The 19,021-nt window shown below is 37.7% G+C and overlaps 1 protein-coding gene across 1 annotated transcript; it reads left to right on the forward strand.

Moving 5' to 3' along the window:
* The first annotated feature begins 36 nt into the window (after positions 1-36).
* Positions 37-16,573, forward strand: LOC104600701 (translation machinery-associated protein 22-like). Its single transcript, XM_010263790.3, has 7 exons — positions 37-444; positions 533-631; positions 2,307-2,368; positions 5,844-5,925; positions 11,558-11,625; positions 11,722-11,805; positions 16,268-16,573. Exons 1-7 carry the CDS (start codon positions 297-299, stop codon positions 16,322-16,324), a joined length of 600 nt encoding a protein of 199 aa, XP_010262092.1. The 5' UTR covers positions 37-296; the 3' UTR covers positions 16,325-16,573.
* The last annotated feature ends 2,448 nt before the right edge of the window (positions 16,574-19,021 follow it).

The following is a 19,021-nucleotide window of genomic DNA, read 5'->3' on the forward strand; positions in this document are numbered from 1 at the left end:
TCGGTCTAGAAATTCTTCTCTAGCGTCGAACAGTCTGTGCCGCGCTAAACAGTGTCACAGCGTCGTGCTAAAACAACGAAATGAAAGCATCTAAGGCCAGATGAACTGTGACGCGTCGTAGCAAAAGTGAAGTAGAATAGTAGATTCGCATTCGCTGCGTTTCGTAGGAGGAAAACGGGATCGCGGCATAATAAATAGTGGCGTACGAGAGACAAAGCATATTCTTACAGCGAAGAGTGAGTGTGTTACAATCACCATCGCAACGAGTGTTCAATTAAGCAGAAGAGTGAGTTTCAATGGCGGAGAAACCCCAATCAGTTCGCGTCTTATACTGTCCGGTTTGCAGTCTCCCTGCAGAGTATTGCGAATTTGGACCTGATTTTGAGAAATGCAAGCCGTGGTTGATTGAGAATGCTCCTGAACTATACCCCGATCTTCTCAAAGGTTATTATTCTTAACTTTTTCTATTTGGTTTCTTTTCGTGGAAAGGTGAAACCTCAATCACCGCTATCTTATTATCGTTAATGTCCAGACAGCAATGACAAGGAAGCTGATAAAGTTTCTGAGCAGCTCAAATCGGTTGGAATTTCTTCCAGTGGCGGTGATGGAACTACTACTGCAGCTCCTTCGGGTACTTCTATTGTTCTTCTTTTCTAATAAAATTTCTTTTGTTTGTTTATCTTTGCCCTCTTGCCTTTTGGAACTCTCGTCTAATGATCTCGTGTGTACCGATACCTGATCCCCCCTTTCATTTTTTTTTCTTAATTTTACAACTAAATTAATAGCCTAGACATGGAAAAACTAAGAGATGTACTGAATGCTTGAAGACTAAATGTTTGTAAATCAAACTAAACAATTTGTGTAATAAGATTAAATCATTTTAAAAGTGCTAGTTTTCTTTGAACATCAAGGTTTTAGCTGATGTTATGCGGGTGTTTTCCATGCGTTTGATTGAATGTAGAAACTTGGACGCACCTGCGTGTGCGTGAGTATATAAACTTGCATTCGAGCGTTGAGGATAAGCAATTACTTGCAAGCATGGGACAACCAGGAGAAAAGCCCAAATGCCTTTGTCTTTCTCTCACTCTCTGACGTGATGCCCTTTTTCTTCTTCATCTTCTTCTTACTCTAATTCAATCCCCGGCATGATTCATCTTTATTTTCTCTTTTCCCCAATCTCCACTAGCGAAAGCCTTAGGCATGCACTTACACCATCAATTTAGTATTCGTTAGTTATATGTTTAAACACATCTTAGCCATCAACCATTGGGTCGATTATGTTTTAAAGGATAATTACTGGTCATTACTGACATCTATTGTTGCTAGGAAAAAAACTATGAGCTGATTTTGGACAAGCTTATTCAAATTCTTCCCCAAGTTCTGTAGTGTATGATTTTTTGTTGTGCTAATGCCCATGGTATTGAAATGTGAGTTGTGTGTATTTTCTGCTTCTTTTACGAGATTCTTGTTACAACAAATATAGATGAATTTTATGGATTTGTATTTGTATTTCAATGTGTCTTTGTGTGTCACTACCCTGATTTGTTTCATAATTCAATCACCCTGTATGAACTGTTATGCATGGATGTAGGAGTTGTTGCAACCTGACACAGGCATGAAATATTGGACTCTAGCTGATACACCCAATAAATTTGATTTGAGGAACTTGGTGGATTTACTTATTTTTTTAATTTGTATTTTGTTTTTAGTTTATATAAATAATTCAAATAATTGATGAAAAAGAGAACAAATTAAATGTAGAAAAATAAATCAATGCAAACAACACAATACCATTAGGACTGTTTATAACTGGTTGTTTTATTACAAGTTTACAATCCATTTCCATATTCGGTCCTAACAACCCCAGATTTAATAATTGTGTATTATAGACCTGGAAAAGAGAATAATCCCCTTGATTCAGTCCTGCTTCCATGTCAGGTTATCCTGTCCAAAAATATAAAAGGCCATTACCCAATTACGAACCCAGGTATCTGGGGTTTTGGAAGGGGAGGGCTGGATATGTTTCTAACCGTTGACATTTTTTCTTGTACTAAGTATCTGCTCTCAGAGTTGAACTTGTGTTCTCATACTTGTCAATCTAAGAGTTTACAATTACACCAAGCAATGCCTCCTTAGTCCAAACATATGGACTGGCAGTAATTTGGCCATTCAGGGAGTGCATGTAAGATAGGGCAGTTGGAGAAATCAAAATTTGAAGAAGGTTTAGCCATTTAGGTTTCTTTACCATAAATTTCTGTAAGTATGAAGTCAAGCTAACCCCTGAGTTTCTGTTTTTATTGTTGCAGGGGGTACCTCAACATCTAAGCAAGAAGTAAAACGACTTCCTGGTGGGAAGATAAAGAAGAAAGTAAGAGTTGCAATTCATGGCAATTAGTTAATGGTCAAATAATTAATCAACAGATCCATTTTTAGCTTAATATGTATCTCATAGCCTTTAGGAGCATTAATTTGACTCAGCCGATTTCAAAGTTGATTTACACTCTATTTGTACATCCTATGCTGTTATTTGTTTTGCATGCCATTTCTTATGCTTGAGGCTTCTGTGATTCTGAAAATTGCATCTGGTTATTCCATCTTTTCTTTTTATTTTTGGTGGAAAATGAAAAGGATTTAGTCTATAAACTATACCAGGAGCAGGAGTTCCATTCTACATAATGGTTACAGTTGCTTGGTACAGCTGAAGCCAATACCTTCTTGTTCTCAATTGCCATGCCAGTTGCAGAGTGCCATTTGGAGTGGTAGTTGATATCTAAACTTTAAAGAACTCAAATGTATCCCTGATGTCTGTTTGTTGAAAACAATCATCATTTTTAATGATTTATTGAGATTGTAATATAGTCTATGTGGTAACCAATCTTCAGTATTTTTTATCAGTAACTGTAACGTCTATTATTCATAAGATTAAATTAAAAACAATACACTGCTTTCCAATAGAGCCAGACTATCTTAATTACTGGACCTTGTCATTTACTTGGTATGACAATGATTTTTTGATGGTTCTGCAATCATATCCTGATGCAGATGTTCCCTGTCAAATTACTTGTCTTCTTGATGGTTTATGGTTCTTTCTTGCACCAGGTTTGATATGTTCAGAAAGTATAGCCTTGTAAATGAAGTGCTTCTGATATCATCTGATACACTGATTAAAAGTGTTTGTCATTAACTCATTTTTGTAAGCTTGTTACTAGAACCAATCCACTGAACTTAAACAAACTTACAAAAATAACCATCAATTCCTTTTTTTCTTTTAGGGTAAATTACTTGTACCTCCTCTGGTGTTTCTGTCAAGTACTAAGACCTCTCCTTGGTCTACAATATTAACTTACTCATCCCTTGTAATTTGGTGTTAAGCTACTTGTTCCACCATTAACACCTTTTCATCAATTTTAATGACTGAAAGTCCTCAAGTGATATTTAAAACTTTCAAGAGTCTAATTCACCCTTTTGTTACCAAGGTTCAAAATTTCGATACAATACGCCCCATATCAGGCATATCATATCGTATTGGCAGGCCTCCAATACACAAAATAAAGGCCTCTAAGGATTTTTAATTGTTTCAGGGGGTAGACAGGTCTAAGACAGACCCCCTCAATCATTTTTGAAAGACAAAAAGAAAACTAAAAAGAGTTATAAGCTAACACACCCAATATGAAAGTTCATGCGTATTGGGTGTATCGATACTTTGAAACTTGTTTGTTACCTTATTGCATGCTATATGGACAAACATACACTTATAATCATGGGTAAAGCAGGCCTAGGGCATCATTGACATGCAGTAAGAGAAATCAGGAAGCTGGCACATAAATTAACAGCTCTTCCAGTGGACTAGAAGAGAAACAAATGGACTGATAGACGCCTTAGCCAAACAAGGAGTTAATAGAGACCAGTTGTTTTGGGGGATGATTAATGGGGATCATCAGATATTTTATTTTATAAAATAATCATAAAGATGAGTGTAAAGGGGCCTCAGCAGCCAAGGCTTCCTAAAGATTGGTCTTTGTAATTTTACCTTTGTACACACCACACAATTTGCATTAATAAAATTAAAAGTTATCAATAAAAAGATACTTGTTGATCCATAACACTAAGGTGTGAATGAGAAGTTGAAAACAGGTTTAAGAAAAAATAAAATTTATATGGTATGACAGTATTTGGTGTTTACAAATGAAGGTGATTTGTTAATTTTAAAGTATATATATTTTAAAGGCAGCAAAACTTACAATTTTATTGTCAAGGTCAATTTGGTAAAATGCACTATTTCTGTTAATTCTGTCTTCATGGTAAAAGGATTTATATTTCAACCTAATAACTAGTCCTGAAAACAGGCAAGATTTGTTTGGTAACATTGGCCCTCCACCTCCATAAAGGCCCAACTTCTCAAGGTTCGGAATGTGAGACATTTAACATCACACTAGCTACTCAAACATGTTGAGAGTTTCACTTGTTTGAATTGTTGAATGCCTGAAGCACCTTGGCATGATCCATATTTGTTTGCTTTCATTTTTACTTTGAATTTGTCATATATGTTATGCTCATGTGTTTTGGTTTGAGCCAATATGATTCTTAGAACATTTAATTTATTTTAGAACTATGGTTTTCCATATTTATTTATGTACTATTATTTTCTTTTCAATGACTTTCTTCTTGCTTCATCTGGATGTGCCTCTCCTCGTGCCTTGGGCCATAAGGGGTGAATTATTGGAGAGTTGATTGATATCCAATTCTGCTAGATGGGTTGGATTGGTAATTCCTTGGCTATGTCTGCATTGGATTGATTTCTTTGATGTATTGTTTTTTTTCTTTATTATGGGGTTTTAGTGTACAGTGACTGGTACTGAGATACAGGAATGGTCCTTTTTGTTGTTGCCCCCTGCCCTTTTGTTTCTTTTTTTTGGGCCCATATGATGTTTGTTAATTCACTTTCTTTCCTTTCCAATAAATTTCATTTTACTATCAAAATAACTGATCCTCTGATACAAGTAATCATTAATTATAAGCATAATTGTTACCATCATCACGATGATTGTGATAATTATGTGATAGCAATAATATGCAAGCTTGCTTTCTTGGCCTGCTGAGGTGGGATTTTGCTGGAGAGAGTGTACTATATTGTAACATATATGTTATTTACTTTAAGGGTACAGTCCTTTTTCAGCATATATGTACAAAATCATGTTTTTGCTTATAAATATGATGGTTATTTGTGGACTGCACTTACCTCACCTTCTCTACAGGGAAAAAAAAAGAATTGTTGGGTGGGTGTTGAGGATCTGTGGGGCCTGATTTATTTTATCATATTCTTATTTCATTGTTTTTTTGCATTTTATTATATTATACTTTACTTTTAGTTGTTTAATATTTGTATTGCTATTATCGTCTTAATTTGTTTTTTAATATTATTCTGGTATTTGCTGTTAAGCTGTAATTTTATTATTAATTGTTTATGTTAATTTTTAATTATTTGCTACAAGCCTGCATTGTGATTGTTAATGTTGAAATAATTGTCTTTAATTAATTATTTTATTGCTAATGTTTTCTGTTCTAGTGCTAAATGTTAACATTTGATGGATGAGTACTTGATACAAGCACTTAGAGTCACTTAGGTCGTTACTACTTCTGGTGGAAGATTTTGTAGGGCTTATGATTTGAGATAATGACCTTACATCCCCAAAAAAGTTTATGTAGTTGCATTCAGAGTTGTTTCTTGAATTTTGCCTATTTGCATTGATGTAATTAACCTTGAGCGGATGTTGCCATTAATTTATGCTTTATCTTAGTTCTAGTAATAGGAAAATGACACTGTGGGTGTGATTCTTTTGCAGGAGAAGCAAGAAGTTGTTATTGAAAAGATTGTGCGCAACAAGCGGAAATGTGTCACTGTTGTGAAAGGGCTGGACCTCTTTGGTGAGCAACATATTGTTGTTGCCATTCCTTTAACTTTATGATCAAATTGTGTTATAATTCAGGTCTGCCTTAGAGTTCGGCCTGACTGAGTTCAGTTATGTAGAAGAAGAAAAAGTGATAAAGAAAGAGAGAAAGAGAGAAAGAGAGAAAGAGAGAAGAGAGAATTCTGGTTTGAACTGAAAGAGTCAACTTGACTTCTCCCAGTCGGCCAGTAAGTATTTATATTATTATTAAAACATAACTGAAAAGACCTATGTGCCCTTACTTAAGTTAAGAGCACATGTTTCAATACAACATTACAAATCAGCAACATCAATCAAGGTATAAAGACAGAAATACCCCTACGCTAACACTCCCCCTCAAGCTGGTGAGTATATATCATATACTCCCAACTTGTTACATATGTAGTCCACTCTTCCCCGACTCAAGCCTTTTGTAAATAAGTCAGCCCACTGATTTCCTGTATTAACATGTGTAGTGTCTAGTTCTCCATTCAGCACCTTCTCCCTCACAAAGTGACAGTCAACCTCAATGTGCTTGGTTCCTTCATGAAACACTGGATTAGAGGAGATATGAACTGCAACCTGATTATCACAATAGAGCTTCATTGGAGTGTTAATGTTGTACCCTACTTCCTGTAGAAGGTTCCTTAGCCACACTAATTTACAAACGGTATGCGCCATAGCCCTATATTCTGCTTCTGCACTGCTTCTTGCCACAACCGTCTGCTTCTTACTTTTCCATGTCACCAGGTTACCTCCCAGAAACGTGCAATAGCCTGTAGTAGACCGTCTATCAGACATAGAACCGGCCCAATCAGCATCAGAATACCCTTCTATTTCAAGTTTTCCCTCACTCTTGTATATCAAACCGCGACCCGGGGCCCCTTTTAGATACTTCACAATTCTCATAACCACATTCCAATGAGGAATCAAAGGTTTTTGCATGAACTGGTTTACCACACTAACTGCAAATGAGATGTCTGGTCTGGTAATGGTTAGGTAATTCAATTTGCCCACAAGTCGTCGGTATCTGCCATGGTCTTCAAACACTTCACCCATATCACTGCTTAGCTTGGTATTTGTGTCCATGGGTGTTTCAGCTGGTTTGGCACCCAACAAGCCTGTTTCTTCCAGCAAGTCAAGCACATACTTCCTCTGGCACAGGTTAATCCCATACTTGGATCTCGCTACCTCTATCCCCAAGAAGTATTTCAGTTTACCCAGATCCTTTGTCTGAAAGTGATCCTGCAAATAAGTCTTCAGCCTGTCAATACCAATGTTATCATTCCCAGTAATAACAATATCATCTACATACACCACCAACAGTATTTTTCCTCCCGGAGAGTCATGACTAAATACAGAATGGTCAACTTTGCACTGTTTCATGCCAAACTTCTTTACCACCTCACTGAACCTACCAAACCATGCTCGAGGAGACTGTTCAAGCCCATATATAGCCTTCCTTAGTCTGCACACCTTACCATCCTCCCCCTGAGCAACAAACCCTGGAGGTTGCTCCATGTAGACCTCCTCGAGTAAGTCACCATGCAAAAAGGCATTCTTGATATCAAGCTGATATAGTGGCCACTCATACATGGCTGCAAGAGAGATCACAAAACGAACTGACCCTATCTTAGCAACCGGTGAGAAGATCTCTGTGTAGTCAATGCCATAGGTTTGGGAGTACCCTTTTGCAACTAATTGTGCTTTCAGACGTTCAACACTACCATCAGGCAGATACTTAATCGTATAAACTCACTTACAACCAACAGCTTGCTTCCCAGGAGGAAGAGCAGTGAGGTCCCAAGTATGATTATGATGAAGGGCTGAGAGTTCTTCCATGGCACGGCACCACCCTGGAGAGGCAAGGGCTTCCTGGACATCTTTAGGAACAATAACTGATGATAACAAGGTAACAAACTGGCGATGGGAAGCGGAAAGGTAAGAGAAACATAATTAGAAATGGGATGAAGGGTGCAAGTACGTTTACCTTTCCGCAAAGCAATGGGTAGATCAATCTCAGATGCTAAGTGGGGGTCTGGTGCCGGATCCGTCGACGGAGATGTAGCCGGAGGAGTAGTAGCTGGTGCACGTGGGCGATGTGTATACACATGACGGATAGGTGGGCGTTCAACAGGTGGTGGCACCGGAGACAAGGATTTGGTCACGACTGGAACAAAGGGAGGAGGATCGACAACGGGAAGTGGAAGAGGAGGAGGTGATGAGGAGGAAGAAGCATCACCAGACCCCAAAAAGAACGGAGTAGACTCAAAGAAACTAACATCAGCACACACAAAGGACCGTCGAAAACCAGGATGGTAACACCTATACCCTTTCTGGGTTCGAGAATAGCCAAGGAAGATGCACTTGAGAGAACGGGCATCAAACTTGTCGTTCCCAGGACCCAGATTATGGACAAAACAGACACACCCAAAAACTCTCGGCGTAAGAGGAAACAGAGACAAAGTGGGAAACAAGACCTGAAACGGAGACTGACCATCAAGGATGAACGTGGGCATCCGATTAATCAAAAAACAAGAGGTAAGCACTGCATCACTCCAAAAAGGTTTGGGAACATGCATGTGATGCATTAGGGATCTTGCTGTTTCAAGGAGATGGCGATTCTTTCTCTCAGCCACCCCGTTTTGTTGTGGGGTGTAGGTACACGAGGTTTGATGTATAATGCCGTGTTGGTCCAGGTATTCCTGAAATGATGAGGATAAATATTCGCGGCCATTATCAGAACGAAAAACTTTGATGTGGGTACTAAATTAGTTACGAATTTCAGCATAAAATTTTTGAAAAATGGTAAACAATTCACTTCTTTCTTTCATTAAATAGAGCCACGCCATCCTTGAAAAATCATCCACAAAAATGACAAAATATCTGTATCCATTATATGACATTACTTTATAAGGACTCCAAACATCTGAATGAACTAAAGAAAAAGGACTCGACACACGATTATCAACCCTAGAACTAAAGGGAACACGATGGTGTTTCCCAAACTGACACGACTCACAATCCAAAACAGAAAGCTGACTCAAGGACGGAACTAAGGACTTCAAGACTTTGAGCGACGGATGACCAAATCGGCAGTGCCACTGGAGAGGAGAAAGAGATGATTGGAGAGCTGTTGAAGTTCTACCACCACCACCGTCAAGATAATACAGTCCACCTGCTTCATGCCCTCCACCAATCTTCATCCCCGTCTTGAGATCCTGAAAGACACACATAGAAGGATAAAAGGTAATGGAGCAGTTAAGTGATTTGGTCAGCTTACTAACAGACATAAGGTTAAAAGGCAATTTAGGAACATACAGAACTGATGAGAGGGATACAGGATCTAGGTCAACATTACCAACACCACAAATTGAGGATGTGGAACCATTAGCAAGGGTAACAGATTGTGATGTTGAGCAATGAGATAAGGAGGAAAACACACCTAGAGTTTCAGTGATGTGATCGGAGGTTCCAGAGTCAATGATCCAGGGATTGGGTGTAGATGCCAGACAAGCCATACCTAAGTGAGCAAAAGTCGCCATGTTTTGCTGTAATTGGATAAACCTCTCATATTCATCACGGGGAACACTCACCATCTCCTTCATGGGACCATCTGTGGATGTAGGAGGCAACTGGTCAGATGAATGATTCTCCTGTCTAAAGCTGGAACTTGAGTCACCGGTCGCGGCATGATTGGCCCAGGTTGAGGGAAGACCATGTAAATCATAACAATAGTTGATGGTATGTCCATCCATACCACAATGAGTGTACTTCCTCGGGCCTGAGCTACGTCCTCTACCACGGGCTCCCCCTGAATCTCTGCTCCCAGTACGACCACCACTACGATTATAAGTAGACCCACCATTGCCACTTCGGCCATATGCAGAACCACTACCAACACCACGACCAGACTGAGCTCCCCGAGCTCCACCTCTACCACCACGGCCTCTCGATGCAGCAAAGGCAGATCTATCTGAGATATTAGAGTTCTCAATAGATCCGATAGAAATCCTCCGAAGTTGAGCAAATACCTCTTCTAGGGACGGAAGAGCTGATCCCCCTAATATCTGAGCCCGTACTGGTTCATATTCAGACTTTAGTCCCACCAAAAATCTAGTCACATCAAGCTTCTCTCTCTGTTGTTGCTGAATCTTGACATCAGAAGTGAGAGGATGATAGACATTCAACTCATTACGCATGTTCCTCATGTTGGCATAGTACTCCTCAAGACTCTGATTGCCCTGTTGCAGATTAAAGTACTCTTGATAAAGCTGATAAATTCTAGTTGTATTGTCCTGCCCCGAATACAATTTCTTCGCATGGTCCCACACATCTTTGGCAGTATCAAGGAACATGAAGTTCACACTAATCCTGGGTTCCATACTGTTCCACAACCATGTGATGATCTGAGCATCCTCTTGCTCCCAGTCTTTATACTCGTGAGAGTCAGAGGAGGGTTTCTCCTCTCTGATGTGTTTTACCTTCTTCTTTGCCTTCAGAAAGACTTCAACGGATTTAGCCCAAGGCACATAATTCTCTCCATTTAACTTAATGGAGGTCATCTGAACATTCAGGTAGTCTGTAGGCACCATCACACTAGGTTTATAATCCTTATTGTCTCCCATTATGTTATCACCAATTCTGCACACTTGCTGAATTCTATTATCACTGAGATCTGCACACTACACACCACTAGGTCACACCTGTCACACTGATTGCAGCACTAATTGTTGCTGGAATGTGTGCTCTTTACACCACAAACCCTACTCCTACAACTACCTAAAATCTCACCACTATATGATCATATCTCTTCCTTCAAAATGCACAAAGAAACCAACATAAACCCTAGCTCTTACTGGCCGAAACCCTAGCAAATGGTCTGAAACACACCTCCTATTTAATCCATAACAGATATCATGCACTGAAATCCCTTACCTTATCGCTGAAGTAACACCCATGCGAGCAGGAGAGCAGTCCACACACAACAGCCGCTTCACACACAACAGCCACACCCAGTTCGGCCCTCTATTCTTCCTCTACTAGGAGAGGGCGATCTCAGAAATCACAGCAACCGACCACATACGTCTTGACTGGAGGCATAGAGACCCCCAAGGGAAGAGGGCGATCACTCCTTTTCAGCCCTTTCCCTTATCTCCAATCGAACACAGAAAAAAAAAAGAAGAAAACCCTAGATAGGGTGCGCAGAGAATGAACCCTAGGCAAGCAGAAATCTAGGCAGATTTAACCTAGCTCTGATACCATGTTATAATTCAGGTCTGCCTTGAGTTCGGCCTGACTGAGTTCAGTTATGTAGAAGAAGAAAAAGTGATAAAGAAAGAGAGAAAGAGAGAAGAGAGAATTCTGGTTCGAACTGAAAGAGTCAACTTGACTTCTCCCAGTCGGCCAGTAAGTATTTATATTATTATTAAAACATAACTGAAAAGACCTATGTGCCCTTACTTAAGTTAAGAGCACATGTTTCAACACAACATTACAGATCAGCAACATCAATCAAGGTATAAAGACAGAAATACCCCTATGCTAACAAATTGCATATTGGGAAAATGTAATGATTATTAGAAGATTTGATTCCTATTGAATTCAACTTCTAATGAATTATTTTTCAGGTGTTAAACTAAGTGATGCTTCAAAGAAGCTTGGGAAAAAATTTGCGACAGGAGCATCTGTTGTTAAGGTGCAAAAGAATTAAGTTACATTAAAAGATACTCTTGGCCATAAATTTGTTCAATTTCTTATTTATCTGATTGAAATCTGAATAACTCATTTTTAGGGGCCAACTGAAAAGGAGCAAATTGATGTACAAGGAGACATAGCTTATGATATTGTGGAGTTCATTACAGAGACCTGGCCTGATGTAATTTTTTCTGACCATTATCTCTTCTAATATGTTTCATGTACTATTTTCAGAATGTTATTTTGGTTAGTATTACCCTTATCAAAATTTTTAAATCATATTATCCATTCATTCAATGCTTTTTCTTAAATTATTAGGATATGGACCATATGGTGATATAGAGTTACTTGATTGTTAATGTCATTTAGCCAAAGATAATAACCTCAGTATAAAACCATTATGATCAATCTACAGATTTGGATTTCAAAAGCATTTATGTTCTCTATGTTGTACCTACTTATGTGTTAGTATCTGTCTATGTGGATGGCACCTCATTGTACACATTATGGTACGTATGATATTGTGATGCAATAGAAAATTCTCTATTAAGCTGAAACTTGAAAAATAATGCAAAAATACTTTGATGATGCCCTAAGCCTTGGTTTTTTAAGAAAGTTCAAAGGAAAACTTCCCACAGGGTGGTACCAAGTGGTCTCAAAAGTTCTCCTAGGGACTAGCAAAGTCAAAAGGCTAAACTTTTAACATTCAATAGTAGAAGAAACTGCTTGCAGTGTTTTGTTAAAATCTATTTGTAAGAAAACAAAACGTGAACCCTTTAACTTAAAAACCAAAAAATTGATATCAGTGTTAACTAAAAAATCTATGAAAGAAAATACCCCTTAAATAAAGATTTCCATCATGGACCTGTATATATAAATTGGCATGTCTAAATCGCATGATCATGGGCTTGTACAAGTTTTCTAATGGTGCCGAATCTGAGGCAATGGATATGTTTTGAAGATGGGATTGTGATGCCTTCTTTTATAGATAACAGAAGAAATATATTGACCATGGTAAAAGAATCAATATTTTCAATTCAATAAATGCCGAGCACCCCAATAAATTAGTCAACAACTGCCAATCCCAAAAACTCTATTTTCTTCCTTATTCTTTTTAGATTTACATTAATCCCTCATTTGTCTCCAAAAAAGCTGTCGTCTAATCACTCCTTGCTTTGCAGTGTTGTCTGCCATTGAATTTGCAGTTATTTGAACCACTGAAAGCCTAGAGTTAGAGGTGCATGTCAGGTACCTGATATGAAGAGTTTACACTGCAGCGGATCCCAGCTTTCGGATTGAGCTCATTGAAATTTTAGCAATTCCCCAACCCAAGCCTGCCTAAGTTGCACCCATACTTAGAGTAATATACTTACCCAAGTTTCTTGTCTCCCTCAAGATGGATCAAAACTGCCAGATGACAAAGCTGCCATTCATTAGTTGACCCATCATCACTTTTGAATCTCTCTACAATCACATTCCCAAGGAAAACAGACTTTGATAGCATCATTCTTTGAAGTATGGCCATTATTTCTGCCCTTTTAGAATTTCAATGGCTTATGGATGTAGAGACAGTGAGAAGATCTAGCCGCAGGGCTGTTTTTGTAGTTTTACTTCTTTTTTGTTGTACATCTATTTTCTGTACTCTTTCTTTTGTACGCTAAGGGCAGATTTGTCCTTTTACTTTCTTTAATATAAATATCTCTTTTAGGGTGTCAACAAACACAAGGTGACACACCCACCAAACTGTTTGTTTTTTTCTCTCTTCTATCTGTCTTTTCGACTTGACTCTGACAGTGGAGCCCAAGTATAAAGCTAGGATTGATTCTTAGTATCACACCCCACCGCTTGCAATGTGTTCTCTCGATAATTTCATTCACATTATTTTGATTGTTTTCCTTTCCACCAGCTCATCTTTTTTACCAATTTACTAGATGAGCCTGGCTATTCCACATTTCCTTGCAAACCATGACATCTTGTTTTACCAACGAGCTTTGATCTAGCTATGTTTGATATTTTCATTCATATTACAATGAATTCTTCTGACTTTGGTTGCACAAGATCTCTTGATTGTAAATACATTATACTGGTTTCTAACCAAGCCTTGGTTGAATTACAATTACCATGTTCTATCTACAAGATGAAGTAGCTTGCCTTCTAGCTTTTTTTTCTCGACATTTGGGTATCTATTACCTGGACACATGGTGAGATTGATGAATCATATTGCTTGAAAAGGGCCCTAAGGTCAATTTCACAATGAGGTCTTCTTTATGGTTCCTTAGCTAGAGGAGTGGCTGACCATGTTGAGTTAGCTGGAATTTGGGGTTAGCAACCCAGTGGAAACTTTCATGTAGTTTGCTTCCTTCGATGAAGTGTTAACAATGGACATATGACCCATAGGGGCATTCCAATTCCAAACATGTGCGTTTTACATGATGCTGTAGAAAAATCTGTTAATAGTTTATTCCTCTTCTGCTTGCTTCTCTGCATCATGGGAATCCTTTGCACTCTTTTTAGTGTTGGATGGGTTTGCCCATCTTTTGTTAGATTCTTTCTTCTTTCATGGCCTTTATTATCACAATGTAGTGGAGGTTTTATCTTGTGGAATAAAGTTCCTTCTGCCATTTGTTGGTGTGTGAAAGGGGGTGTAATAAAGGGGCTTTTAATGATGAAAGAAGGCCATTTGTGTGTCTTTTCTGCATTTGCTTTCATTTTTTATTTTTAATTTATTTTTTTGGATTGGAAGTATAGAAAGATCTTGGCAGTTATAGATGAGGGCTTATCTTTAACCATCAAACTATTTTGGTTAGAGTTACATTGTGAAAGCATTTTCAGGTGATTTAATGACATGCTAATGCGAAATCATTTTATTTATTTGTTTTCCTTTCTATGCTGATTACTTGGTGTGGTATTCAATCCTTTACTTCCGAGCTTTAGCATTCTTATATCTTTTCGAAGGCCTTGCTGCACTATCATACTTCTTTTGATCAGTAATGCTATAATACTTTTTTTTTTCTTTTTTACTTTCTATCGATGGTTTTAAGGGGTAGGGGCCATTACTTGGTGTAATGGTAAAGCTTCAAGCTGTCAAGCATGAGAAACACAGGTTTGAGTCCGAGAGTGGCCAAGTTGCGTGGAAAGATGCCACAGGTTAGGACCGTATCCAATCCACCCATCCCAAGACCCCAGATGGCTGGAACCAAAATTGGGTAATGACCTTTTTTAAGGTGTACAATTAATCCATGGTATGCATGTTTTACTTGGAGAATGCTTTGGTTAATTACAATGTCAGATTTGTGATTAATATCCAAGGATCTAATGTTTAGTTGCAGAATGTTTATATAGATTTCCCATTAATGAATGTATTACATGGATATGGTTATGATTGTTAGTCTAACACAGATACAAGGTGTCAAGCTACCATGACCAATTTACAATTAATTCCCAGTCTTTTGTCTAAGACCCTGAGATTTTTATTGTTGATTTAGGGAATCAGCAAGAAGAAAATGTCCTTTCAAGTGTCTTGTCAGGATGGGTGTTCACGTGCTAAGATGCCATTTGTTCAGGGCCGTGAAGGGTCCATGTAATATGTACTAAAGGGGCAATATCACCAAACCGGTAGGGTTACTCGTGTCTGGATGTGAGAATTGGAGTTACATTAAGTAGAACCATGGTTTGGTCAGAGGCTCAGAGCCATTGTCATTTCGTCATAAGAAACCCTAGCATAAATTGTTAGTCTTGCTATTTGTCATTAATTGGGCAGAAAATATAGTCCTTTACGTGCTGGCTTTTGTTAGATTCATTAGAGTATGAAATGGTTTTTTGCATTACCTTATATCTACGCTATATTATTGAATAAAGGGGTCAAATCCATCCTTGGACGTGTAAAGCATAAAAAGTTGACTGTGATTTTGGCTATTTTGAGTCAGGTTGAAAAGTGGCATGGTAAGTCAAGGTTACGGTGTTTAGTACTGACATCTAGTCCTTGAGTAGTCCAATTGAGGGAAGAACTGGAAAAAATAATATGGTGAGGCACCAACAACACCTTAGATTTGGCTCTGTGAGGGAGGAGAAAACATGCTTGTTTGTTATTAGTTGCATCCTAGAAACTGCAGGTTGTTAGTAGGTCCAGACATCATAATAATTATTTGGGGCAATACTTGGCTCCTATCACGTTGGATGACATGCGTCCTACCACCTCCTATTTTTAGATCTATACCCTAAATTTCAAAACCTTAAACCCTGAAATCTAAACTCTAAACCCTTAAATGCTAAGCCCTAACTTAAATCCTAAACCCTAAAACCTAAAATCTAAACTCTTAACCCTAAGCCCTAACTTTAAATCTTAAACCCTAAACCCTAAAATCTAAACTCAAAACCCATAAATCCTAAACTATAAACCCCTAAACCCTAACACAAAAACCTAAAATTAGTGTTTAAAATGGCTATGGTAGGATGCATGCCCTCTAGGAGCCAAGTATTTTTTAATTATTTACCTTTTTAGTCTATTCAAAATGGATGGTCTTTCAACTTTACAAATTACCAAGTACTTTTATTAGAGACAAATTGAAAGGTATGCCTAAAGAGATGTTATGGACCTTGTGGTGTAAGTTAAACAGATGTCTCTTTTTTTTACCTTTTTTCAGGTGCCAGAAACTGCTATTTTCTTCATTGAAGATGGTAGGAAGGTCGCTGCTGCTTGAGTTGGTGTCAAGGCAAGAAAGTGCTCAGTGCTGACTTATGACTGAATTAACATAATTAAACTTTTGTTGTGCCAGGGAAATGGGGCATCCTGTCTTCACTCCAGGCCGGTGTTTTGCACCCAAATTTCTCTGTTTTAAGTAAAAAAACGACCACCGTTGGATTCTAAGAGATGAAATCTGATATAAATGTTATATATTTTCTTTATATATTGATAGATATTAATTTGATATGATTTTCAGTTAAGAAAAGTATGCTTGGAACTCGATGGACGTGGTGCATGTATTCGTTGCTAGAATTATTTGATTATTCTGTGAAATATTATTTTGTGTCAATTTAACCTAATCAGTTACCAAATAACAAAGAACTTGATCAATTATTCTCCGAAGTCCAAACGCAGGCTGTGGGTTACCGTATAGCTTTGCTTTGGTGAAGGCAAGGAATGGGCATTTCTCTTGACTGCTCCCCGTCCTTTTAAGCTATTATTTGTGGCCCGCCAAATATCCCAGGCCTGTTGTAATTCATTCCCTGTCCAAATGCATTTTTATATAGCTTTTGTGTATTTTAATTTAAGATAATAGATTTTTAAAATATTTATTTTAAAATCTAAGTTTATATTTTTAATTAGGGGTAAAAGATTTAAAAATAAGTTTTCATAAGTTAATTTAAACAAAGACTTAAAATATACCTTATGAGTCTTTTATCCTTTACTTCCAGTTAAGTTTTCAAAATATACCCTGGATTTTTCAATCTCTTTTATCCCTTCAAATCTTACAACATGGGCAGAGGCAGATTTGGTAGTATAGAAGTTTTGTTTTAGATCCAACCAATGACAGTCACATAAACAATGCAAAATAGGATTGAATGTGCATTTTCAAAAAAAAAAAAAATCTGCAACTTAAAACATATTTTGCAGAACTTAAATTAAGTTTTAATGAGTGAATTCCAATTTATCAAAAAATGGCATCACCTTAGTTAATGACTTTAATACCATATAAACTACTAAATTGCAATAATTCCATTTCACATGAAACCCAAAAATGCTTTAAGCGAATCATTGAAACCTTGGTTTTCAAAACCAGACCGGACTGGACGGTCAGACTGGAAAAAATCAGGAACCGGTCACCTGACTGGTTCCATTTTTCCCCAAAACTGTTGGTTTTGGTCAGCAAACCGCTGAACCGACCGGTTAACCGTTCAAACCGTTTTAACCATTTTTTATTTTTTTATTTTTTTGTTAGAATAGGCCGATTGTTCAGACCATTCGGCCCAGTAACCGGACCCCTAACTGGTTCTGTTGCCGGATCGGTTTTAAAAACCATGATTGAATCTCTCTCTCTCTCTCTTCTTTGTCCTCTTGTTTTGTTAGGTAAACCAGTTCATTGGCCATCTCTCCCCCCACACCCTTTTTTCTTCTTCTCTGGACAAAATAGAAGATTTAAAATCTTTGGTATATTTAAGTCCTTTTGAAAATCTTAGGGTACGTTTAAGTCAATTAATGAAAACCCAGGGTATATACAAATTTTTTTATTGTGTTTAGCATTTTAAATTTTGTATCTTTGGCATTTTTTATTTTTAATATCAACATTTTTTGAATTTTTTAGCATTTTTGTGCCTTGCTTCAAAAAGGCGTCTTACCTGCCTTGGACACAAAATGCCCCTTATGATTTTTTTGTGCCTTGCACTCAAGGTTCAAAGTATTGACACAGGGCATATCCGCCTGTATCATACTTTTTTTAACTTTTAATTTTTATTTATTTTTTTGAAACCGGTTCAAAGGGGTTGGTTTATGACCCGACTACCCTTTGATCCAGTGTCTGACCTGATACAGCCTCTAGAAGGGCATATTTATAAACTATCGGCACGATACGGGCCAATACATATCGATATTTTGAACCTTGCACTTTTAAAATAAAATAGGATTTTAATATATAAAACACTTAAAATAAACAGAATCTCATTTACTAAGAGACTGTTTAGCAAGTCTTTGTAAAGACTGCTTTGAACCTTGATGTGGAGGGTTTTTGCTTGATGAGGTCTACTAGATACTCATTGAATTCCTCCCATGTTTACGAGGACAACGAACATGTTACTCCCCGTTTTAGATACCAGTTCATTCCGCATTTCACCCAGAGAATAAAAAAACATGTATTTGATACATCGAGTTCCTTTTTTTTATTGAAAGTAACCAATTATAAGGCTATATACCCATTCTCTCGAGTTTTTTTTTTTTTTTCTTTTATGAAAAGGTCGCCTTCAAACGAGCAATATGTTAATTGGAAAACACAAAGATAGTCATACCAACAAAAAGCGAGCTTCCTTCTCAACTAAAGAATTGACACGCTCCACTTAATGCGTACCTGGGGGCCACCACACAAAATCTTAATACTTGCTTCATGTTACACTAGGGTCAAGGTTCAAAGTATCAACATGTATTAGCCCGCATCGGCCGATACATATCATTCCGGGACCTCACAGATACGCCCCTATAGTAGGTGTATCAGGGGTCTGATTGGTTCAGAGTGTAGAGGAGACCTAAACCAGCCCCCCTGAACCTGTTTCAGAAAAACAAAAAAAACAAATAAAACATAAAAAAAAGGTATCAATTCACCCTATACACTCATACCGGCATATTGGGCGTATGGATATTTTGATCCTTGATTAGGGTGGCAAGATATAAGATATCTTATTCAAGAGAC

The sequence above is a fragment of the Nelumbo nucifera genome, chromosome 8, assembly GCF_055504915.1.
Source record: "Nelumbo nucifera cultivar China Antique chromosome 8, China Antique-T2T, whole genome shotgun sequence".
NCBI lineage: Eukaryota > Viridiplantae > Streptophyta > Magnoliopsida > Proteales > Nelumbonaceae > Nelumbo > Nelumbo nucifera.